We start from the raw sequence: 26,305 nt of genomic DNA, 5'->3' as shown, positions 1-26,305 counted from the left end.
TCTTCTCTTCTCTTCTCTTCTCTTCTCTTCTCTTCTTCTCTTCTCTTTCATTTATATTGCATAATCCAGAATATTGGAGTTCCCTACACACACACACACAGTGTGACTGCCAAACGATCTGCAGCTCTCAACTGGGGCCTGTAGCAAGAACGGCTCTTAGGGCAGCATGCAAATGTATGCAAAGCAAATGAGATATGGAAGAAAGCAGACATGCCCTGGCTCTTCCCCAGGGCATTCCCCTGGCAGGGAGAGGAGGGCCCTGAGCAGGCTGCTGCTGGGTGGCCAGCGGGAGGAAGGGGCAGGCTGTCGGAGCAGCTCGGGCTGTCCATCACAAACCCAACCGTGTGGCAGCCCTGGACACGGCTCCTGAGCTGCACAGCAGCGTGCCAACGGCCCAGATGCTCCCTCTGGAAAAAATTGCTTCACAGTTTGGAATCCCTGCTCTTTGGGGGAGCTCTGGAGAGGAGGAGGGGAGGCACGGTGCTGGGTAACCCACCTGCCCACGGCCGCTCGGAGCAGCTGCTCAACCCTAGGTGCTGTTAATAAGTGACCTTATTCCTTAATTGTGTGCTTAATGTGAACTGTGAGTGTCACTGCAAACTGCCCTGGCCCTCCCCAGGTCCCACTGTTTCCAGTAGGTGCTGTTTTCCTTCTACTCAGCAGGATGGATTTAGGCTCTTCTCAGCAATTTTTGCTGGAGTTGCTTTTTTGTTAGCCAGAGCTGTTATTATTACACAAGCACTCTACCCTCTGCCCCTGCCTGTAGCACAGAGCCCAAGAGCTCTGGGGAAAGGAAGATGGTTTTTTAATTTATTTTTACTCTTTCTTTTGGTGCAAGCTCCAGCACACTGGCAGAGACTTCTCCATGCAGCGTGTTGAACACTCGGTGCTCTTAATATGCAATATTTCCAGTGCTACCCATTGACAAGCTGTGCTTTATTAATGAATTAATCATGCTCTTGCACTGCAGATAGGGTGCCAGAAATCTGAGTGCCTCTTCCACCTCCAAGTGCATTCATATAAAACTCAGTGCCCAGAAATAAATCTAAATTACAGTTTTACTCTTGAAAGTAAAGGGAAAAAAATTAAAAAATCCATTTGTGGTTTTGGGGTTTTTTTCCCCCCTAAATTGTATTGATCTTTAAAACTCAATGAGTAAATGGACTCTTGTTCATTACATGTGATTATCCTGTAATGTTTGAAATGCCATAATATTTGAACTCACACCAATTTATTTGAAGTCATCATTCAAAAAGTTATTTATCTGTATAGGCAGCAAGAACGCTCCCCAAGCCCAGTGCCAGGCGCCCAGAGCACAGCTGCCTGAGAAGCTGTACAGGAGGGAAAGCTGTTTTATAGCCCAGGAAGGCTTACAACCTGTGTCTGAAATGCAGGGGAGCAGCTGGAGACAGAGCACCATGGAAATAATGCACCAGAGCTGGTGACAGCGCTCCAGAGGCTTGGCTGTTGTCACCTTTTTCACAGGGATCATTGAAACAGGAAATGATCAGGAGAAGACTAATAAGATCAATTTCTGTCTTTCAGTTTTGTTGTTGTATTTATGGAGCCCTACCTGCCCCAGGTGGCTCAGGCAGTGAACCCCACTAAGTAATGTTTGCCTTTGGACAGTACCCAGCTGCTCGAACCAGAGCATCCCTGTCACATACTCAGCTGGTGAAAAAAGACCCCAAGGTGATTTCTCCTCATCTGAGAATTATTCCAGCGTTCCATGGCCATCAGGGCTACCAGCCCCTGCCTTGTTTCTCATTTTGCTTTTGCTTAGCTTTAGCTTTCTGCCTTTTAATGGCCTTTTCTGCAAGATTTAATCTAGGAGAAGGCTCTTCCCCATGTAGCAACTTGTAGGCTATGACAAGGTTGTGGAAAAACTTCCCTTGGAAAAAGTAAGTAGATGGAGTTTCATTAGTCATTCATTACAAAGGATGTTTTCCAGACCTGAAATCATTCTTGTAGCTCTTTGCTGAACACTTTCCAATTTTCCAACATCCCTTCTAAAATGTAGACACGAGCCCTGGAATCAATGCTGTAGTAAGGAGCTAAAGCTGAATACCAGGGCATTCATTTGTAACACATCACCTTATTCCCACATCTGCAACTCTCACAGCCACCTGGGTACTCATAACCTTTTGGAGAAGGGAAAAAAAACAGCAAAAAATTTCTTTTAATTTCATCAGTTTGAGAAATACAATTTAGCTTTCAGATGTATATGTTTAGACAAATCCTTGGCTATTTAAGCCATAATAATATTCTCAAGTCCTTAAGACAAAGTTGTTATGGTGTTATAGTACTTTTAGTGTTATAGGACTAAAAGAGGCTTTGGTGAAGCCTTCATTTAAAAGCATTTGCTTGCCAACTCCTATGATTTTTTAATGCTGGTGTTAGACTGTTTTGAAGAGTCTTCAGCTCTCAGCAATCTCAGCAATTAGATGAATATGAAAACTGTTTACAAAGAGAATTCTGTCCTTCTTTGAAAGCACCTTTACTGTGTGCTAGACTCAAAAAAAAAAGAAAAAATCCAAGAGCAAACAAGTAAATAAAGATAATTCTCATCTATATGATCATCATCATGGGACTTTGCAACCATGTTGTGATTGCATGAGGGTAAATCATGACAACTGAGGGATAGTTTCAAGTGTTCCTCACTGCAGCATCGGGCCCCAGCCTGGATGTGTTGTGTACACAGAACTCCCGGTGATCTCAGCAAGGGCTGGAGGAGCTGGGGCAGTGAACAACAGGGTGACAGATGGCCACATGTGTTACTTTTCCAGGTTAAATGTCAGCATGGAAATAGAGCAATTAGGGGGTTTTTTTCAGCAGGCTTCAAAATCAGAAGGCAGCAGATAAAAAGTTATCCTTCTTTAGCTCCAAACATTTGCTACTGCAGCTCGAAATGCAAGGTGTGTGCAGTTGATTTTTGACAGCTGTGAGGGGTGGTTTGGTTAGGATTTCACAAATATTTTGCTCATATCTGAAAAAAAAGGAAATTCTTTGCTAGTAAAACTGCAATTGTGGTAGCAGCAGGAATAATTGCATTCTGAGAGATTGCTTCTGTTATTATTGTCATTAATTGCAGCAGTGCAATTTTTTTTTGGAGAGATCCCTCTCCTTCAGGAATTCCAGCGGAGCAGCGGTGGCGTGGCCTGGGGCTGCTGCGCTTCTCCACGTTTAGATGTTTGCCATGCTTTGATTGCAGGCCAGCTGTGAGGGCAAATTGCTTATTTGCTCTGATAAATGTGAGCGGTTCCTCACGGCCCCTGTGCAGCCCTGCTTTAGCTGCACATTAAACATTAACTGCTGGCCTGGCGCGGCAGGTGCGAGGAGCGAGGCGGAACAGCGATAGGATTTCTCCCTCCTGTGCAAAATACCTGACTGTGGGGATGTTTGTGTCGCTGTGTGCAAACCTCAGGAGGCTGCTCCGCTGCTTAATTGACAAAGGCAGCCCCAGGTAATCCTAGACCCGTGTCTTCTGTGTACCACAGAACCGCTCAGTGCGTGCTGCTATCAGAATATTGCCTCACAAGGCCACACCACAAGTAAGGATTGCAGACACTCAGGAGGATTAATGAGTTGTTGCCAAGTTAAAAATTAAGCAGCAGTTACAAATGACCTGAACTGTGGCGAGTGCTCCACACTAGAATCCTAGAATGGTTTGCTCCTAAGGAACCTTAGAGATCATCTAAATCCACCACCTTCCACTAGACCTGGTTACTCAAAGCCCCGTTCACTCTGGCCATGAACACTTCCAGGGATGGGGCATAGGTAAGCATACCTGTAAAGGAGGTTTTTAAAAAGTCTGAAGGGTCTGAAGGTAAACATGAAGGTACCTGTCAAGTATTATGTATTCCATTTCTACATTAGGAATAGAACTAAGCAGAGCTAGACTTGCAAGTGAAGGAGCTGCAGAAGCGCATTTCCCTGCTAAAATGCTCACCTTGGCCTAACTTTCAAATTCAGGTGATTCTTTGCAGTCATGCTGCAGTAGCTGATCATCTATTTCCATATAAAAGGAAAAACGTGCTCACTGTCTCCCTGGGCATCAAAGATGTCCGTAGAGCTAATGCCTGAATCAACAAATCCAGCTGTGCATATCCCTAGGGTCTGCCTGTATCCGTATCCGTGTGCTTTTAAGTGGAGGCTTTTGAAATGAGCAGAAATGGGTGCATGATGTCAGAGAGCAGAGTGACAGAACAGCTCCAGCCCTGCTCCCTGGGCCCAGGGAGGCTGGATTCAGCAGGTGACCTGTGGGGTGGCTTTGTAGCCAAATTAATCCTGCTGTGCACAGGGCTTGCATAATGAATAATTGAAGGTAGAGCTGCTCCTCGCTTGATCCTGCGAGTCTTGGTCTCTGATGCTGCCTGTCAGAGGCAGCTGGAGGTTCCTGAGGCTGCAGGGAAATGCTGGGAGCCAGCAGATCCTTGAGCAGTGTTTGCTGGGCCGGGCACATGGGAAGCCTGGGGCTTGTGTCAGACTCTCCGTGGAGCCCAGTGCTCTGCTGGACCAGTGCCATACGGCCTGGCAGAGCCTTAGCAGAGACCATCCTGTGTTGCCCAGCTGCCTCCCTCTGCCCTGAGGATGTCATTGCTTTAAGACAAGAAAAAAGGGAGCTGTGGCCTCTCTGGAGCGGGGTGGCTGGGCTGAACTGGAATCTGAAGGCAGGCTCACTTCAGAGGGGCTGGCTCTGGAGCCAGGCTCCTCGCAGGGGATCATTCCTTCGCTCCAGGGATTTCATCAGCTGCCTGCCAGACCAGAATGTCTGTCACCTGTAGCCCACAGAAATACTGGGACATCTTTTATTGTCTAAAATTTGAATGAATTGCTGCTTTTCTAAGGTTTTTACAGCAACAGTTAGGCAGCTACTTCCCTGACGGACTTTTCCCACTGTCACTGTCATCACCATTAAGCTCCCCCTGTTATTTCTGAAAAGAATGGCGAGCTAGTGACAGCTCATGCTATTCACACTGTCAAATAAAAAATGAAATTTTCACCTTTTTACCCACAGGCTGACTTAAACTGCAACATCCAAGATGATACAGGAGCGTTTTACGGAGTCACCAGTCAGTACGAGAGCTCGGAAAACATGACAATCACCTGTTCCACCAAAGTCTGCTCCTTTGGAAAGCAAGTAGTAGAAAAAGTAGAGGTGGGTGTTGTGATGGGATGTGCCTTTAGTCATTTCTCACCTTTCCCACGCACAGGCCTGTGGGCTGTGGTCAGGTCTCTGGTTGGTTTGCTGCACAGTGATATTGCAGCAGGGGAAAGCCCCAGAGCCAGATTTGTCATGAGCAAAACTGGTTTTTGGGGGGAATTTTAGCCTAGAGCTGAAGGTTGAGCCTTTACAGATGTCCTGGTCACTGTTTATGGCCTTCTTAAACTAAGTATGTTTTCTGACCATAACAAAAAATGGTTTTAATAATTTCTACTGTTCCAAGCTTAGAGAAAGCCAAAAATCCTCAGAAACCACCATCTGAGCGATTGGTCGCTGGACAACAGAAGTCCAAGAGTCACAGCCTTACCCTCCCTCAGCAATCTAAGTCAGTGTGCTTTTCTTCCAGCTGTAGTCCTGTAGTTCATAAATTGCCTATTAAGTCATGCAATAATATATCTATGTTTGTATGTGCACACTTAAGTGCAAATATATAAGCTTATTTTTGCTGTTCCCTTTGCAGACAGGTGCCTCAAAATTCCTATAAAATCATCTTATTGCAGTTTTTGGCCTAATTAATTTCTACTCAGTTTGGGACTTAATAATCCTCATCTATTCAGTTTGTTAATTTGCAGGTTAGAGAACAAGTAGTGATATTATAATTAGTGATAATTAAGATCCCTTGCATTTTTAGCGAGGCATAGCACAGGTGAGGCAGGGGAGTCAGCAAACAGGTGTGTGAGTGTGTCTGAGCCACTTTCTCTTTTTCCTGTCTGCACAAAAAAATAAAAGAAAAACAAAAAGAAAAACAGATTTACCAGTCCCTTTTTTTCTGTCTCTGAATGATCCCATTCTGATCGCATTCTAAACGGTTTTTATTTTTTTTAGACTGAATATGCAAGGTTTGAGAATGGCCGGTTTGTGTACAGGATAAACCGCTCTCCCATGTGTGAATACATGATCAACTTCATACACAAGCTGAAGCATTTACCAGAGAAATACATGATGAACAGCGTCTTGGAAAACTTCACAATTCTATTGGTATGGACTGGCCTTTGTATTTTTCCACTTCTAAGGTACTCTCAGGCTTTGTGTGGCTTGCTCAGCTGGTAGTGTTGGGAACCAGTTTCCAAATCCCTTAGTCATTGTTGCTTACCAAAGCAGCCATCCCACTGACTTCAGAATAATTCTCCTGCAATCGGGCGCCTTAGACGCTCAGGATGAAAAGGCTCAGCTGGCTGTGAGCGTGAACAAACATCTTTGTTATTCTCCACAGATTTCAGCTTCCTTCTCTGTTTTTTCCATTCGAGTCTGGGGTTTGCAGAGAGCCTGAGGCAGTAACTTTGAACCCTTGCGTTCATCTGACGTGCCTTTACCGGGGCTTGGTTACAGTGCTGCAGGTGTGAGTGGCATTAATTAGTTCTTGGGCAGGGAAAACAGGCAGCAAACGCCCAACAGGTGACCCAAAGCAGAGGGAATGGGCCACGTGGTGGCCTTTGAGCCAGTTTCATCCAGTGACCCAGCTTGCTTTCCCTGTTGCTCCGTGGTGTCACCTCAGCCAAGCCCTCAGAGCCACGTGCCGCTGCCGCCAGGGCATGCGGGCAGGACCGAGGTGACACGGGTCACTTCTTGTTTCAGACCTGTGCCATTCACATTTCTTAAAAAATCCCTTCACCCAGCAGTTTTCTCCTGGGAAGCTGAGGAGCCTCAGAGAAAAGGAAAGCAATTCTTATCCCATTTGCTTCTCCTGTGTTTTGCTCATGTGGAATGTGTTTGGAGATTGTTCCATTGAATTCTGCTGTGAGTTGTTTTCACTCTTTGGCCAATTGGGGCCAAGCTGTGTCGTGACTCTGGAGAGAGTCACGAGTTTTCCTAATTATGTTTTTAGCATTTAGTAAGTATCCTTTCTGTATTCTTTAGTATAGTTTAGTATAGCATTCTTTAATATAACATAGTAGCATAAAATAATAAATTAGCCTTCTGAGGACATGGAGTCAGATCCATCATTCCCCCCTGCCACAGGGCACCCTGCAAATACAATGCAGCCCTGCTGTTTCCAGGTGTGTGATGTTCTGTCTGCCTCTTCCTTCCCCCCACAGGTGGTAACAAACAGGGATACACAAGAAACCCTGCTCTGCATGGCTTGTGTATTCGAAGTGTCGAACAGCGAACATGGAGCACAGCATCACATCTACAGGCTTGTAAAGGACTGAGCAGTTATTTATATATACACTTCATTTCACTTCTTTATCAGAACACAGACTGTAAACCTCAACACTAAGTGGCAGTGCCTCTGGCCCAACTTTCACCCACATTTTTCTAAATCCTGTTTTAGTGAAGTCATTTTTAATGTGTTCATATATAATTGTAGCTGTGAAATTCTGGTACAGTTGTAAAAATTATTTCTAAAACTAAGTGTTCTTCAAATTTGTAAACCGCAGTTCTTTGGGAAGACTGTATTTAAGAACCTAACGCCTCTGTCTGTGGAGGCCTATTTTTAATTCTGATAGAAAAATGTATGACAGAGCATTTGCCATGGGGAAAAACTGACAGCATTTATAAGAATTTATTTTGGGTTTTTTTCCAACATGAAATACTTGTTTTACAATGCAAGTGAAACTGAAACGAATCTTTAGCTATAACTGTAAATGAGTACACAAAGTTAATAATCTTTATAGAATTATCTTTGTAACTAATTAGGGTGGAAGATATGGACGAATGTAATTCACTAAATTATTTTTTAAAATGAAACATTTTTCTGTTTGAAACCAAAAGAAAAATATAGCCTTAAGAAACGCCTGGTAGAAACAGACAGGTCCTAAAATTAGGCAAATTTTGTATTTTTTTCTCAACGCTAAAACTAATCTTCTAATCCATTAAACTTTCAGACAGGTATTGCAGAGAAAGAAAACATCACCCCTTACCCCTAACATATCTAGTGTATTTTAAAAGAGTATAAAGTTGTATTGTACTAATATGAAAATTTGATTATTTAATGAAAAAGATGGCTCATTTTGCAATAAGTAGGTAAATACTGAAGATTTAGACTTGCATTATATGTAGTCTTGTGTGTGCGGTTATATTTTATATGGACAACTATGTTTTCTAATAAGTTGAGCAAAAATCTTGCGACTCTGAAATCGAGAGATGAACGGAAACAACTGACACTGCAACAGCATCGAGTCATTCAAAACAGAGAGCAAAACACTGATGTGTTTGAGAGAAGAGTGTGTACACCTCTGAAAGGATCAGCAGCTTTAATATCCGTGAGACGCTAGAGAATCACAACCAGCATCGGGCCAAGAAGATTGGAAAGTGGAGAATCTTAATTTTTTTTCTCCTTTTCCTCCTAATCATGGTGCTCTTACACCTCTCCCAGCTGTCTCCCCAGGTTTTATCTGAAACAAACACACACCTACCACGTGAGGTCTGCTGTCCTCTTGGAAAGCCTTCATCCAGGTGGTGGTGTTCCTCCTTCTGGTCAGGCCAGGGCAGACTGCAGGGAGTGAAGATATTTAACACTGCCAGGCTTTGCACCACGGCAGGGCTGTGAGCGGGTGTCTGGGGTGTGCACGTGTGAGAGCAGCAGCCTCCCCCTCCCGCTCAGGACAGGGGGTGCTGCTCAGCTCCTCTCCTCCTGCTGCCCCTCGCCGCCCCAGCAGAAATTGTTTGGGCAGGTGAGCAGCTTTGAGAAGTTGTCTGGGCCAGCAGAGGCTTCTCAGGCAGAACATTTGTCTGAAAGGCTGAGGGCTGCCTGGCCAGGCACAAGCCGCCTTAGGGATCAGTGATGAGTTAGCAGCAAAGAGGGTTCTTAGGAGACTTTTCTGCAGTCCTGGCTCAAAGGTCACGCTTAGCAGGCCCTCCTCCCCTACCCCCTGTGATTTGTTCCTGTAACCAGCACAGTTCCCATGCACAGTGTGAGCATCAAATTCACTCCCAGGCCCGGTGCTGCAGTCTTCAAACAGGCAACTCTAGTCCTTTTGTTTAAATTATATATCCCTGCATAGTCCTTTCTGTTAGAATTGCCCACTGCTGGGATGTCTGGACTAGACTAGAGCCCAGGCGAGGTAGTGGGTGAGAGCAGGACCCTCCCTGACGCTGGTGAGGTCTGGGGCTCGAGGAGGATGCAAAATCACCGGGGGGAAGGGAGACAGCTTCAGTCCCTCAGCCTGACCTGACTGCAGGAGGTGCACGGCTTGGGTGGTTGCTGTGATGCCTAGCTGCTACCTGCTTGTGGATATTAGGGCTGGTGACCTTTCAGTTGATACTCTGCCAAGTGAACAGAGGAAGGTGTCCATGGCAAGGTCTCTTTGAACGCTCATTTTTAACACTAACAATCACATCAGGAAAAGCACTGCATTGTAACAGCCTAACGGTAGCCCTTTATTCTAAGCACTTGGTGTTACAAGTCAAACACTACTTTTTGGGTTTTGTTCTAAAGTTGTCTTTTATTTAGGGTTTGAATTGTGGGTTTGGTGATTTTAATTTTTTTTTTTTAATAACAAGCAAAGTCTTTAAGGCATATAAAGTATGTAAGTCAATTTGCAAAACCAGGTACAGTTTGTTTTTTTTTTTAGTAGGATCTGGCACACTACATATGCCATAACTCTAGGGTATAAACAGTCACAATGTTTATTGGTGTTCACATATGTAACGTTAGGGAAACTACTCCCATCGTCTTTTCTTTACAATTCTGTAAATGATCCATACCCTGTGTATGTTAATTCTTAAAAGCCTTAATCCTTCAACTGTTGAGTGTGGGGTGTGTAGTCCAACAGGCTGCCTGTAAACTGTGAGCTCTTTTGTAAGCTGGAAGTACTTATCTTGTTACTGTTACTTTTTTGTAGGAACCTTTTAATTGAGAGCTGCCAAAGCATTACAATATGCAGTGCCTTAGCATTATATTAGAAGTAACTTTTAGCCTCTTAACATCCAATTTTATACATTGTTTTCTGAATTGGTTCCATTTTTAAAATATCCGTATTTTTCCCTGCAGAAATGCTCTTTGACTGCTTGGTCTGAACCAGCTGTCTGTACAAGTCAGTCCCATTGCAGTGAGATGCCTATACCAAAAGGAAAGGTTACAGATCCCTAGTTCTCCGTGAAAAGTGAATTGTATTAACGAATGCTGCCTTTTTAAATTTCATGACCAAATAATTAATTGTGACTCTTCTGCACTCTAGCATGAAAGTGCCTTTGGTTTGAAATTCCAGCTTAGAAAAGTGCTGCCATAATAATGACAATTTGTAGAGAGACCAAAAATATTTAGTTATCACCGTAATGCCTTTGGTTTATCGGAATAAGTTGAATCTACAGGCCTCCATTCACAAAAGAGCACCATTCATAGCAAAGGGATTTTGCTAATGATCAGCCTGCTGAAGAAAAATCTACTGTTTGCCATTTCTGACAGCGTTGCCAACCAGCAACCGATTCGTCTGTGACACAAAAGCGAAAATATTCCCATTTACATTCTCTTCATCCAGTCACGCATCTGCATCACGAGAGATCCATATCCTACGGAATTTCAGTGGACAAGCATGGCTTCATCGACCTCCTCTCACGATAATCTGGTATCTGTGGAGAGTCCTTGCTCAGACAGCAGAGTTTGTTTACAAAGTTGTGCGTGCTGAAGGTCAGATGCACAGGACAGGAGGAGCACAGAGGGCTGAGCGTAGCGGGGTGAATGCAGTCGGGTGGCTTTGAGCATTGGAACGTTGAGGGTGAGCCTTGTGCATCAATGGGAAACTGCTGGGGAAACTCTGGCCAGCACCACTCAAAACACAGGGTTGTTTTGTTTTCCTCCCAGTTGATGTCTTGGGGGAAAAAAAAAAAAAAAAGGAAGAAAAAAATAGCTCCTCTTAATGATGATGATGTGTCTGGTTTTGATACCTTCTGTGAACGGGGGCCATACTCTCCACCACAACCAAAATCAATGGGAAGAGGAGTGACGTTTTAGAAAGAACAAATATCAGCAAAACCAAAAGCTGTCAGAGGGATTATATAGTTGTGAATACATTGTTAACTTGATTTTTAAAGTATTTGATGAAAACTAAGATTAACTTTTTATATAGAGAAATATTGTGACACTGTGTGGTAAATATTGTGATAATTCAAATTCCCTTTCTCTAAAATATTATTTTTGTTATTCCTTCAAGGTCTAAATCTCACTTACCTCTGTAAGACAAGTTGAACTCAATGAGACTGAGGTAGGGCAAAGACACTTATGGCCCACAAGCAGAACGTGCTTTTTCGGTTGCTGCCAAACATTTTGGCTGCACTAGTCCATGTTTGTGGCAAGCTCACCTCTGTCTCATTCAAACAAACATAATGGTACCATTTGGGGCTGTTAAAAATTACTACTAACAAATGTAGTTTGACTTACTTGAATTCCAAACTGATTTTGTTTAGGTACTGCACCACTATTTTGAAGGAATCGCAGATCCAATGCCTGTTTCTCTCTTTCCCTCTCCACCACAGCTACAGCTCAGCTTGGCAGTGGCTCATCCCATGGAACCCCCAGGGGATGGGCTCCTGGGAATAATGAAGGGTGTACATTAATGTTGAATGTAAGGAACTGGCCAGTCCAAGGCAGATAGGACGTTTGATGCGCTAATCCATAGCTATTTATTTTTCCACTGCGATCCTGGGGCGCGCCTGCCGCCTGCGGCAGCAGCCCCGGGAGGTTCCTGGGGCCCTCAGTCAGTGACACTGAGAGCCCTGGCGATGTCCCCCCTTTCCTTTTCCCGTGAGGATCCACGTGCCCGGGCGCAGGCGGATGTGAGGAGCAGAGCCCGGCTTTGTCCTTTGCTCAGGATGATCTCCTTCCCCCTCTTATCTTTCATAACCGGATGTTTAGCCCCCCAAGAAAGATTGAGGCTGGATAAGTCAAAGTACAAGAAACACTCTGGACATCTTTATCTTTTAACTTTTCAGGTCATTCTTGCTGAGGTCATGTAATTAGTTTTAGTGTGTAAATTAAATCTTAAATGCACTCAGTTGACTAAAAGGAGATGGATCCCTGTTACCTCCTTACAGAATATGTGTTTTTGTTTTTGTTTTGTTTTGTTTTATGGGCCTCTGATTCAGGCTCATGACTGCAGACAAAAAATACAATATGTGCCTGAAAAAAAAAAAAAAAGACAAAAGAATTTTATAACATTGAAAACCTGAATAGCCTTTAATTCTTCAGTACATTTTATGTAAAACAGGTTGGGTTTTTGTTTTGTTTTGGGGTTTTTTTGCCATGTGCATTTGTTCACATTTGTAAATGACTTAATGGAATTCTCACTTTATGTTTATTTGTGTAATGTGTATAAAATGGGTTTGTGACTTAAGCATATTCATATATGGTCAGTGGTTACTTTAATATTGTACTGCTGCTGGTAACTTTTGATGTAGAACTTGCCTTTTGATGATAAAGTACCTCTAGGTTAGACAGTGAGGGAAGGCTCTTGGAAAAAACTGAATGTTCTCCAATGATTTCTTAACATATTTGCAGAAGCTTTCAAAAGGAGTTTCAGTCAAACCTCTTGGCAGTACAGTATTCTTGTATTTGTTATTGTCTGTGTGTAGGTACTGGTACCTTTTTTTTTTTTTTGTTTAAAATGTTTTAAGTGTTGGCTTTAAAGTGAATTTATCTTTAGTATGATAGTAATATGAAAATTATAGGTTTTGTGTGCAGAGAATTTTTTTATAAAGTGCTTTGTAAAAAAAAAAAAAAATGTATTCTAGCTTTCGCGGTACATATGTGTGATAACTTTAATATCCATGACAGTTAAGTGCAATTATTTCATCACTCTAAAAATGCTATTTTTGTGTCGGTTACTGCAGGTGTTTTCATGTCTTTGCAAAGTGACACATTTTGATGCCTTCTTGATAAAGTGGTAGAATTTTTGTAGCTTTCTAGAAACTTTGTATTCATACAGTATCAATTGAAAATAAAGAAAATGAAAGTGTTTTGTGCATTTGTCGTAATCTCTTACCTCAATCTCTTCCTAACGTTGGGTGTAACTTCGAAAAGCTTTTTCCAAAATAGCACAAGGCCAGGCTTGCAGAAATCCTGTGTACCCTCCTCGAGGTGTGAGGCAGATCCAGCAGGATCTGCAGAGGCCTGGAGGGCTGGCACATCTGGAAGTTCACACATCTGGAAGAACACACATCTGGTGCTCAATGAAGAGTCCATCGTGCTCATTCTTGCCTGTGTGTCTTCCCAAAGAAGCAGTGGTGGATTTCCATGGAACACCCTTTAAACCACGCCATGCCAGTGGGAAAAGCCACCCATCTCTCTGAATTCCAGAAGCAGGAATGTTCAAACTGCTACAGAATAAATGGTACAAACACATCATTAACTGAGGGACTAGACCTGGCTGAGGAGCACAGGAGTTATCTGAGCTTGTTTCCTCCAGGACCCTGAGCTCTGGGGGAACTGAGGTCCTAAAAATGTGTCATGTTTTCCAGAGACTCACTTCTTGTTTCTCTTAAACCACCTGCCCATCAGCTGACAGCTGTACCTGGTATGATGAGAGGATGAAACAGGAGCAATCTGCCTCTGGCATTCATGAAGTGAAACCACCTAGCTAGGGAAAAAAAAAAATAAAAAGAAAAAATAATAAAAGGGATATCCTGGATCCAATGAAATCAATGGGGAAAAGACCACAACTTGGTAGAGGGAAAAAAAAGTACATCTGGCTCATCTTCTGCTTCCATGGGGGAGCAGAATTTATGTTTTGAATAAACCCCATGCCTCTAGCACACTGCCCAGTTCCCCTTTGGGTGGCAGATGTTCCGCTGCTCTTTTGAAAATGTCGGCAGAGCCCCCCCTGTGTGCAAGATGAATGGGGGAGAACAAGGCACAGATACGGGCTGTTTTGACCCTGTTTTCTCTTCTTTGTTCCCATTAAGTGCATGGCTTCAGCCCTTTGAAGTGTGCTAGCTGTTTCAGAAGCAACCTGCTTCTTAATTAAGCTTCTGCTTCTTAATTAATTTGGGTTGAACCCGTAAATCTTGCACCTTTGGGAAGATGCCACGTGGCATTTCGGGCCGGGTGTCCCCACACGGTGTCACCACCCGTTTACTGAGGAGCTGGCTTCAGTGGGAGGCACAGCCCCTCCCTGGCAGGGAACAGAGAAGCCAGACCAGTTAGCCCTTTTTGTGGAGCACAGAATCCATAAATCCATCCGTGCTCCATGGACTTTCCCCTGGATTTCAGTTTTTCTTGGAGGTACGGCCTGTTTGACCCACAGGTCCAGGAGACATTTCATGCTGACAGACCCAGGAGGGAAAGGAGGGCTCTGAGCCCAGCAATGTGCCACAGATGTCTGCAGTCCCAGCTCTGCTGCTCATCCCAGCCCTCACTATTGTGGTGGGGCCCCTCGAGCAGGAAGAGCTGAACAATCTGCTACCCCAAGCAGAGGCAGCTCCAAAATGTTCATCAATAATTACCTGCCTTGTAGGGAGCTGTGGCACTGAACTGGTTAATGGCTGTGAATTATTGTCCTGTGGTTGCTGATGTTCCCTCAGAGCCAGAGCTCTGCTGGGGACACTGGAAGGTGGGAAGGGCAGGAGGGAGGGAAAAGGAAAATTGTACAAAACCAGAGTGCAAGTGACTGTGAGAAAATGAATGGCAGGGCATTGCTTTTCAAAGAAAATGCAAAGCTGGAGACAGGACAAAATAGGAAAAAGGGAGGCAAAGGATCATTTAGAGACTGCCACATCACAACACTGCCCATCAAAAGGAAGGCACGAGAATCAGAGTAAAATAAAAGCTGCAACAAAACAGACAAGCATTCACCTAGGTTAAAATAATTTGCTGCTTTTTGGTTTGTTGGGGTTTTTTTTTCCCTCCTGTGTTACTTTTTATTATTAGCCTTTTCTAGTTTGGGACATGTGTTCTTTAAAGCTTAAGGGAAAGGGGGGCTGGAGGCTCCATTCTTGTGGAGAGACTCAAGAAAGCCCAGAAAAGCTCAGCTGTAGCTTCCCTGACAGATTAAGAGCTGTCAGCTCCATTTTGGGGAGAGAGAAAGCAAAATGAGCAGTGGCCAGTAGAGTATCTGAAACAACTGGGTGAGCAAAGACACCTGAGTGCAAGTGACTGCTCCCAATTTACCCATCTCTGGGGATTTCTCAGACCCCCTTCTTCCCACAGATCCATGGGTTTGGGTGCATGCACAGAGCCCTTTAGAGGTTTAGCTTGGTGAATTTCAAAAATACTGTTTTCCATGCCCCTCACTGTCCTAGGGCTAAGAGCATAAATGTGGGACTTTGATGTTATCAAATGGGAGCAAAAAGCCAAAAAACAAATGGTTTTTCCCCCATAAATCCGCTTTTAAACCTCTCTGTCAGCTCTAAGAGGTGTCCACACACAGAGCTTCGGGGCCTTTGGCATCTCCCAGCTCTGTTAAAGGCAGTGTCCCACTCTGGATGGAGGTGGGGCCAGCCAAGGAAAAGGTGCAGGAGCTGTGATCACTATGTCTGAGCCCCTTCTGATTCCTCTCACTTGTACAACGAGAGGAGCAGCCCTTGCCTGGCAGTGCCCTCGGTGCTCTGCCTCCTGCACCTCCAGCTCTGGCAGCAGCCTCCAACTCCACCGAGCTGCACGAGCAGCTGACTTTGCCAGGGGCTTGACAAACTGCAACCTGATTTCTTTTCCTGCCCCAAGCTGCTAAGTTTATTAGCCATATTTAAAGGTACTTCTCCACCAAAGAATAAGGTGGGGTTTTTTTTCTAGGCTTCTAAAAATTCCTTTCAGCTTAAATCATCTATTCTTTGCAGTGTTATCAGAGATGTGATTTTTTTTTCCAATATACTTGTCTTTTCTTATCCTTTCACCTGTGATGTTGAACTTCTTAGTGTGCAAACGTTCCTGCTTGGCAAAATGGACAAGTACAGCCTCCAGGTGATAACCACTTCCTTTTGACACAGCTTTATTTATGTTGATTGGAGGAGAGGAGGGAGGCAATGGGATCTCCTTGTTTGGCCCTTCCTTTAGGTTTAGCAGGAGCCCACATTAAAAATCTCAGACACTGCACACACATCCCAGCATTCCACAGCACAGAGAACCTGATGGCTTCTTTGTGAAATATCTGTGTGGGTTTTCCTATGACTGTGGGATATTTTTGATTAACATCAGAAGGGTTTTAGCTAAGGTTTATGGCCAGAACACCACGGTGGGTGGGAACTTCTCGCAGCAGTAACTTGGGAGACAGAAGAGCAGCCTCAGCAGGGCTCCCACTGCCAATCTCCTGCACTGATCTCCTGCTGCAGGGAGGAGGTGGTGAGTAACACCTGGGAGGTGCCCCAGACTCGCCAGGGACAGGCTCTGGGTAAGGAGGAACAGGAGGGGGGAGATGTGGGGCAGGAACCAAACTTCCTCCAAACTCTTCTTTTCCTGGCCTGCTTTCACGCATTTCCCAGATGACAAAGGGCACAGCGTCCTGTGAGCAGGAATTAGATGAAAGGGGTGTCTTGAGACCTGAGACAGCCCCACCTCATTTTTGCAGAACCTTTCTGTGCCACTGGCCCTCCTCTGAAGGCTGTTCCTTGACCAGCAGGCTCCACAGGCGGCCAGGGAGGCTCTCCATGTGTCCTGCTTCAGGCCAGTGTGGTCTCTGAGCTGGGGAGGAGGGGGAAGGAGAACCCTCCACCCCTGCAACCTGCAGCACCCGGGGAATAAGCACAGGCACAATGCAGGAAATTAGCTGGAAGGTGCTGGAGTAGTGATGGGAAGGAAGAATTAGCCATAGGGATTAGCCGTGCTCTGAAGATGAAGCTGATGAAGCAGGAGGTAGGGTAAAGGCTGTTCCAGAGAGCTGCAGGGGAGAAGTGCTTTCCACCACTTCTGGTCAGATGTGGGGGAAAATACAGAGCCAAAGTCAGTGTTGGCCAGCTGGAAATGTATCTGAGAAAGAGGGATGAGCCCAGAGGAAAGAGCTCATTATTATGAACTAACATGTGCATGGCCCATGAGCTGTTAGGGAACCACTGAGGGGTGGAAGGGGAAAGAACAGGGGCAGAGCTCCGTGTCTGGGCACGTGGATCCTCGCAGGGTGAGAAGTCTCTGCACAAATCAGGCTTCTGTGGGTGTGTCTGTGCATGGGAAAGCTGTGGATGCAGCAGCAGGCAGACATACAGATAATTGAGACCTGGGAGAGGGTGGAGAGTCCACAGGCAGGGCTGCTCACAGGTGCTCAGTTTCTTTAGCAAATAGAAATAGAGGCATTCTGTATAATATTTAAGCCTTGCTGTTGAAAGGTGAAACACAAAGATGCTGTTCAGACATTAGAGAAGCACCCAAGGAGGAGCTGGAACTCTGGACTCTGAGCATGTGCTGCTCAGCTCTGCTGAAAACCAGGAAACAGCCCTGGTGTTGGGAGAGTGAGTGCACAGCCCCACTCAAGGGGAAATATGGGGAATATGTAGGAAAGTATAGTATAGGAAACACTAAGCATAGAGAGGTGTGGCAAGAGCCAGAGAGTAGAAACTTCTCTGCCAGCAAGCGAGTGAAAAAGCTTGAAAGTCAGGCCAAGAAACGAGCCAAAATGTCTCTAAAAAAAATTCCATTCTTCCATCCTTCCATTTCAAGATTGCATCAATCCCTGAAACGCCTGGATCTCTCTCTCCATGTGATAACCTACTCAAGGTTTGTGCTTTTATGAAGCACCAGCTTGTGATCTGACAACAGCCCCTCAGGCCGGAGCCCAAAGGCTCCCCATTTGCTCCTCAGCCCCTCCAGTGGAGAGGCCCAGATGTCTGGGGATGGCCAGGCTCGGGATGTGGCCCCAGAGAGCAGCTCTGCCCCGCAGGGCTCTGTGTGTGCCGCTGCTCTGAGCATCAGGGGGGCACTGAGGCTCACCAGCCCTGCTGAGCTCATTTCAGGGCTGCAGAACGGCCCCATCCATTTACCTGCAGGCTCCAGGTATAACCAGGTTAGATGGGAGCATTACCACCCTGTGTAACCTTTGGACTTTGGCTGGAGGCTGCTGCTTTCCCTTCTGCAGAGAACACCTCGTATTTCACTGTCTGCTTTATTTCTTTCTCCCTTATTGCAGCTCTGCTCCCTACCCCCTCGCAGATTGATTTTCCTGGAGGCACAAACAAGCAGATAGGATCCAGAGGAGGTTTAAATAAAGGGGATCATTGTAAATGGTCTTTGAATTAATAAATAGATATAAAGATAAATAGGAAGCATTCAGAGATACATGGGATATATAGATTGTGCAGACAAATCATGACCCATCTGCTCAGCGTGCCCCCAGTGCTGGGATATCCTGGAATGCAGCAGGCTGTTCTGGACACCCTTGTGATCCCAGCTGGGACACAGGGAGTTTGCCACAATATCAAGTCATGGAAGGATGGACCCCAAGGCAACAGAGCACGCCCAACAGGAAGAGTTTTCCCTAAAAAGAATACCTAAGAGGCACAGTCTACCTGCTCAGCTAACTGAATTCAGCCTGACAGAATATGCACTTCCACTGTGGCCACTAGTAATTAGCAGAAGAGAAAAGAGGTACCAATTTAGAGATGCCTGTGACCTGTGGGCAGAGGCAGCCGCTGATTTTTAAGAGATTCTCAAGTTCTCACCTTTCTTCCCCCCTCCCATATTCCTGCCAGCCCCTGACCTCCCTTTGATCTGCTGTAAACCTGGGGGTTTGTCTCCCTTCTCCTCTCTGGGTCTGTGCTCAGAAAGAAGAGCTGCAGCATTCATCATGAATAACTGTGCACAGCAGCCCCTTGCGAGTCTCCTTTGGACTCAGGGACTTACTGCTCCCTAATTAAGAGACTAATCAAGCAGGACTCGGAACAAAAAGGATTTGGTAAGAATTTTGTAAGATTTTTGGACTTCTCTGTCTTCCCTGGTGCACAGTCTGAATACATAAAGTAGAAATTCATCCATCAGCATAAATTAGCCCCCAAGATTGGAATGATTTGATTCACCTGAAGAAAAATTACAAAAATGCCTGTTTGTGCTCCCCTTTCTTGCTGTCATCTGGCTCAGAAACTCAGTTTGGTACTTGGGAACAGCTTGTGCCTGCTACCCCAGCCTATAGATATTTTTAAGAAGCTATAAGTAAATGCACTGCATTGTCTTTCCCATTGCCTTGCAAAGCTCTCCTCTGCACCATCAGCATCCTCCCTGTCACTTTCAGCTGCTAAATCAATTAAACATTCGGCTCTGCTGAAAGGAGAGAAAACTGTACAGTTAGTGATATTATTAATGATACTAATGATATCATTGATGATGTAACATCTACTAACTCTATTTCAGGTCAGTTGCTCATCTCTCTGTAGCTCTTCACTGGCAGTACAGTAAGCCTCTGCATCCTCTGCCACCTGGCCTGTGTGCTGCCCTGTGCACATACAATGACAGAGGCTCTGCCTCTCCTGGAGAGCTCCACAGATAAAAGGAAGTTTAGAGTGCCAGGTCACCTCCAGCCTCACTCCAGCTGCTGGGGAAGGTGGGTCACTGGAGGGGGCTGGCCTCAACTGGAGCCAGACTGCCCTTGTGCCCCTCACAGACACTGGCCCTGCAGGAGATGCTCCAGTGCCAGCCTGGGAATGCAGCTGTGCACGAGCTGGTTTAAAGCTGAGTGGGGCACCTCGAATAAATTACACAGCTCAAGGGAAACTGGGACTGCTAAGCACACAGAAACCACCTGACTCTCCTCAGAAAAGTCATTGCTCAAAAGGTTTTTGTGCTTACCAGACAATCTGATCTCTGTTCCGTGCAGGAGGGTTTTCCTTTCTCTTTGAGCTGAATTGCACTGTGTCCTTGCAGGAGGAGCAGAATGAATTACAGCCTGCAGCAAGGGCTGTTTGCAGCACTGTCCTGTATTCCTAGAGCCATTTCCAGGGACAGTGACACTGCAGGGCAGAGCACCTCTGGTTTCTTCACAGATCCCCTCTGCACCAACACAACCCAGTGGATGTCCCCTCTCCCAGCCAGGCAGTGGGATAGCTGTGCCTGTCACCTGAAGGCAGAGCCCAACTGTGAGGCACAAATCCAAAGACCAATTCCTTCCTCTCCCAAAGGTGTGCAAAGACAAACACCAAGGAGACAGATGCCACTGTCGGTGTCAATGCTGCAGAAATGAACCTGTCCAAGTTAAACCACAGGAACTTATGGGGCCTCATGGAAACAATCCCACCCTCAGGGAAGTGGGGTATTTGAAAGAGTGAAAAGTCATCAGGCATGGTAAGACTGAAAGATGTAAAGATTATCAGGCATGCAGCTCATTTCCAGCGGCTGGCGACTCACACTGGGCGTAGCTCGTGCAGCCCCAAACAAAATATAAAGTTGTGGTCATTTTGGCTCTTTTTGGGGAGCCATCCAGAAAGGGCCCCTCACGTGCCCGTGTTCCAAATTCCTGACTGAGAGGTCAGGAACATTCCAGACCCCTCCCAACAGGGTGGCAGCAGCAGGGGCAGCCTGTGCACGGGGTCAGGCTCTTCCCACATCCCTCAGCCACGAGTGGGAGATCCCTGCCACTCCCCCCTCGGGCCCAGGGAAGCATCCCTATTTTTCCAGCTCTGCCTTTACTGAATAACTCAGCTAATAGCATCAGATGAAGCAGTGATTTTCTGATGTTTGGCCAAGCTGTTAGCGCTGTCATTCTAGCACATTTTAACAAGCACAGGCACGTCTGGGCATTAGTCATATTTCTACAAACATGGTGGTGGTTTTTTTCCCCTCTTTTTCTTCCCTAACTTAGCCATTTTACTGGGCTTCAAAGCTGTCAGTGGAAACAGATGTGTGAAGGTTATAAAATTAAGCTGCTGCATCAGGGTTTTTTATGGCTTTGTGCAAGTTGCATGTCAAAAGACACTTCAGGCCAGAGGGCCAAGTGCTTTGCATTGAGAGAAGCCAGCATAAGGAATTACAGCCTGTGAAACAGCACCCAGTTTTACCTATACTAAAAAAAAATAAAGAATTAAATAAATGCTAAAATCAAACTCTCTGCCCTGACTGAATTTCAGTTCCACGTACACACACACTGTTAGCCTTGGGTGGGCTTCACGTGACTTAAGGAAATATTCCATTCCTTCCTGTTTTGGAAGCCCAAGCCACTCTCAGCTGGTGATGCACAAAGCAAACACAGACAGAGCTCCTCAAGGCCACGGCCGGATCAGTGCCAGGCTGTGAAAAGCACCAGCCACTTGTTTTTAAAGTTTTAAATGTTTAATAGTAATAAAATAGTTATAAAAATAGCAATATAATTAGAGTAATGAAAATTTTGGACAATTTCGATTAGGACAATATGAGACAATAGAAACAAAGAATTAGGGATGGTCCTGGTGCCTCTTTCTGGGCAAAATAACCCCGAAAAAGGACTCATGTTAACAGAGGATGAACGTGAATATGCAACAGCCTGCTGCATATTCACACACCTCATACACGATGCATCAATTCCATTCAAACACAGGATTCTGTCTGGGCAGTGTCAGCTTCTTCCTCTGAATCCTGACGGCATCTGCAGGACTGAGCAGGCAGGAAGAAGTTTGTTTCTTCTGATAAGGGAGCAATAAAATCTCTTTCTCTCAAAGATTGAGGTGTCCTGTGGCTGCTATCTCACTGCGAGTCCTCTCTTTAACAAAAAAAGTATCCTACACAGCATAGCTTCTATTTTATCACTATGTTATAACCTAGAACTATATTTAACACACTGCCTAAGAGAATTAACACAGCATCACTTTCTAACACAACACATACAAAATTCACTTTAATATTTGCGGGAAGCCAACCATAAAACACACATTTTTTCCCACGGGCTGATGCCGGAGCGCGCAGTTTCCGCGCAGTTTGTGCGCTCTGAGCGCGGTCCCGGCCCGGCGCGTCCGTCCCGCTCCTCTGCGGGCGGCGCAAGTCACGACAGCCGGGGTGGCTCCCCGAGCGACAGCCGGGCTCGGCTCCCCGAGCGACACCCGGGGTGGCTCCCCGAGCGACAGCCCAGCTTGCAGAGCCCCGGGCCGGGCCGGGCTGCTCGGGACGCGGCGGCTCTCGGGGCCGGCAGATTGCGGAGCGCAGCCCGTGTGCGGAGGGCGAGCCGCGGGGAGCGCCGTGCCCGCGCCCGGCCGGCATATGCGGAGCACGGTGACATATGGCAATTGGTGACTTGCCGGCGCAGCTGCCCAGGGCTTTGTGCGGCAGCGGAGCGCGGAGCGGCCGGCAGCGCTGCCCCCCCGGCCCCGGAGCCGCTGCTGCCGGCGGTGCCGGGCGCGTTTGGTGCTCCGGAGCGCGCCCAGAAACCGGGTTCATTCCCTGGGAAAAATGCGTGTTTTACCATTGGCTTTTCCAAATATTAAAGTGAATATTATCTGTGTTGTGTTAGAAAGTTATGCTGTATTAATTCTCTTAAGCAGTGTGTTCAATATAGTTTTAGGTAATAACAAAATGTTAAAAGAGAAATTATGCTATGTAGGATACTTTTTTTTTTAAGAAAGGACTCACGCTGAGATAGCAGCCACAGGACACCTCAATCTTTCAGAGAAAGAGAATTTATTGCCCTCTTATCAGAAGAAACGAACTTCTTCCTGCCTGCTCAGCACTGAAGATGCTGTCAGGATTCAGAGGAAGAAGCTGACACTGACCAGACAGAATCCTGTATTTGAATGGAATTGATGCACCATGTATGAGGTGTATGAATATGCAGCAGGCTGTTGCTTTTAAGGGTTCATCTTCTGTTAACGTGGGGTCTTTTTCGGGCTTATTTTGCCCAGAAAGAGGCACCAGGACCATCCCTAACTCTTTGTTTCTATTGTCTCATACTGTCCTAATCCAAATTGTCCAAATTATTATTACTCTAATTTTCTTACTATTACTATTTTATTACTATTACTATGTCTAATATGATTACTCTAATTATATTACTATTTTTACTAACTATTTTATTGCTATTAAACTTTTAAATTTTTTTAAAAACAAGCGACTGGTGTTTTTCACATTTAGCAATGAGCCCGAGCTGGACTCCTGTTCCAACTCCTTCACGTTTGTTTTTCTATTCACATACCTGTAGGAAAGGCATTTTGTGCTGCTCTTGTGAGCCAGCAAAGGAAAGACACCAAGGCTGTCCCCTGACAGCGTGATGGAAGAGAGAAAGTTAAAAGATCCGGACTCTGGCTGGCTCACAGAGCGACCGGGCTCCTTGCTCACCTCTTGAGAACTTTGCTTCTTTCTAATGGGCAGTGAATGCGTCTGTTAAGTCAAGGTAAATATCTTGAAAAACTACAAAGGCAACATGTTGCTATAACAAATCTCTCTAATGCACCTTTCTGATGGAGTCTCGGTGCTTTGTGCGTGTCACACTCTACAGCGACACACCCATGTAACATACCACAGCTTGAAACAAACTACTCCTAAAACTGTTTACTTTGCCACTAAAAGCTTTGTTGTCAATAGTTTCTTGCTATCAGTGACATAAACAGAAAGCTCGATGGTGATAAATAATGGCATGTATATTGTTTTTTAAGCAAAAGTTTAAGCTGAGGTTAAAAAGAGCAAAACAAAATGATGATTTCCCGGCCGTGGGACCTAGACAAAATGGAAAAGAGGTTCTGTCAGCTTGCTCCTGCAGGAAAAACATGAGGGAAGGTTTTGAAATCCCAGCTTGGGTTGCAGCTGTGCAAAGCCATGAGACAATCACACTCTGGAACTGCAGCACGGGGCTGGGGCTGAGATTCAGATCACTGTATCACTGCCACTGACCACCTGTGTGAGCACAGAAATCCCTTCAGCCCAACCTGAAATAAAGACAGAAATAAAGGCATGACACTCCTCCCAGGGCACAGTTTGCAAAGGCCTGCTGGCTGTGGGGCAGAGCATGACCTTACAGCACCGACTCCTTCCACGTCACCAAACAGGAGCAGCATCCTCCGAGGCAAGGACAGAATCTCTGCATTTCATCCCCTATTGCTGGCACTATCAGTCTTTGCTCACTTGTCATTTTGTGTGTTTCCATGGTGAAGAGGAATCCAAGCCCACACAGGCTGAGAGCCCTTTGCTCACAGACACACAGTCAGGGGCCAAGAAACCACAGCCAGAGGAAAACCAAGCGCCATGGCCTGGGACCTGATACAGACTCTCGGCCTCCAGGAATTTCTGCATGAGCAGAGCCCAGGGTGCAGAACTGGGACGTGGAGCTGGCAGCCACCACCACCCCTGAGAGGGCAGCTTGAGAGCAGCCCAGCTGAGAGCAGTTTTCTCTGCTTTCTGCTCCTTTTGCTCTTCAGGAGCCAGCAGAGCAAGCACAGTGCCCCAGCCCCGCGGTCGAGGGACACAAAGCAAGTTGCTGCCACCATGGTGCAGAAGGGAGAGGCAAAGCAGAGAGCATTGGCTGCCCGGAGGGCTGAGCTGGGCTGACTCTGGATCCCAAACCGATCAGCCCCCGCGGCCCTCGGTGGCTCTCTGAGCTAAGAAGGTCGAGCACTCGGGGCAGCTCTGAGCAGCTCTGACTCCATCCAGCCGTCCGTGCAGCAGCTGTCCAACCGGGCCAGAGCTGCCCCAGACCCTCCGGACCCGCGCTGCGTGTGCCGGTGCTCGCTCTTGCCGAGCTCAGCCAGGCTCATCGCTCAAAACTGCTGCTTCGCCCCCTCCTTCACAGCAAAACCCCAGCAAACAGCCTCAGCCCTCAAACTCGGCCTGCAAAACAGCTGTGTGGGGAAAAAGTGGTGGGAAAAACTAGATTTTCCGTGGTTTTTGCGGAATTGAGAGCAACCTGTCAGGAAAAGGGTGCGCGGAGGAAGAGCTTTACCTGGAGACTGGCTCCCTCTGCAGCCGCATCTCAGCATCCCGAACGTGTCTTTAGACACTTTCAGTGCTCCTCACAGCGGGAAAACCTCCAGGGAATGAACGGGCTGAGCATGGGAAATCCGTGCTTCCCGTCGGGTCATCCGCTCGTTTTACGCTTTACAGCATCGCAGGGATGATGGATGAACCGCCCCAGTGAAAAAGCAGGCGGATTTTCAAGTTAAAGTCACGTCGCTGGGAAAAAAAGTCACACCAAAATCTCCCGGTGGTAACACGAGCGGCAATTGCTGAGTTTCTCGGAATAAGGGAGAGCAGACAGATCTTTACCAAACAGACCGGGCAAACCCTTTGCGGCGCTCCAAAACCTTCCCGGCTGGGCGCTTCTCCACAGCGGCAACGGCAGAGCCGAGCGCGGCCCAGAGCGTGTCCTGCGTGTCCCGCGTGTCCTTCATGTCCCGCGTGTGTCACAGCTCCCGCATGTCCCGCGTGTCCCGCGTGTCCCGCATCTCCCACATCTCCCGCACCTCCCGCATGTCCCTCATGTCCCGCATGTCCCGCATGTCCCTCATGTCCCACATGTCCCGCATGTCCCTCATGTCCCACATGTCCCGCATGTCCCTCATCTCCCACATGTCCCGCATGTCCCTCATGTCCCGCACGTCCCGCAGCCCCGCAGCGACACCGCGCGGGGACATCCCCGCAGCCCCGCAGCCCCGCGCTGCCCGGGACCCACGGGGGAGCGTGGGGATTGCCGCCGGACCCATCTCACAGGGGCGTTCTCGCGGGCATCGAGGGAGAGCAGGGGCAGGGCTGACCCATGGAACGGCAGAGACTGCATTCTAGGGGAGATCAGATTATCGCTGAGGATGCGGCGGGGCTCAGAGCTGCGCATCAGCCGGCAGGCTCATGGCTCCTGCATCTCCTTTCCCGGGAGCGAAACTCTCGCTGCGTGCCCCACGGGGCGGTTTGGGGGTGCTCGCTCTCTTTATTGCACTGCACCCCGCGCCCGCTGGCCGCCCCGCTCCGTCCTCATCCACTGGAACGAAGTGCAGGGTGAGGAGTGAGCAAATTCCCTCCGGCTGTGGCAGTGCTTCCTTCCCCCGCCAGGCCAGCAGGCAGGACGCCTCTCCCCGTGTCCCTTCTGTCCCCAAAGCCCCTGCAAGCCCCTTGCCAGGGGAGCCCTGCGCTGCTGGGGCTGCGCTCTGAGCACAGCAGGGCTGCAGAGCTTCACTGGAAACAGGTGAGTGAAGCTTTGTCCCCTTCAGCCCGCCACAGAACATCTCGTGCACACCAAAAAACACGTGGTGGAGTTTCTCAAAAGAGAAATTTCAAGGGAAACTTTGCTGTTACCTTCTGGTGCTTCCAAACCGCTGTGCCCCATAATGGAAACCATCCCATTTTACATT

General features: G+C 46.8%; 1 protein-coding gene across 1 annotated transcript in view; it reads left to right on the top strand.

Moving 5' to 3' along the window:
- Positions 1-13,024, top strand: part of TEAD1 (TEA domain transcription factor 1) — a 151,545-nt gene extending 138,521 nt beyond the window's left edge. Inside the window, exons 10-12 of the mRNA XM_084208615.1 lie at positions 5,018-5,158; positions 6,050-6,202; positions 7,261-13,024. Of these exons, the coding sequence (XP_084064741.1) occupies positions 5,018-5,158; positions 6,050-6,202; positions 7,261-7,374 (408 nt within the window). The 3' untranslated portion in view covers positions 7,375-13,024. The remainder of the gene's footprint in view (positions 1-5,017; positions 5,159-6,049; positions 6,203-7,260) is intronic.
- The last annotated feature ends 13,281 nt before the right edge of the window (positions 13,025-26,305 follow it).

Source organism: Fringilla coelebs, assembly GCF_963513975.1.
Source record: "Fringilla coelebs genome assembly, chromosome: 6".
NCBI lineage: Eukaryota > Metazoa > Chordata > Aves > Passeriformes > Fringillidae > Fringilla > Fringilla coelebs.
The sequence above is the reverse complement of the archived record's forward strand: the minus strand, read 5'-3'. Positions and strand labels throughout refer to the sequence as shown.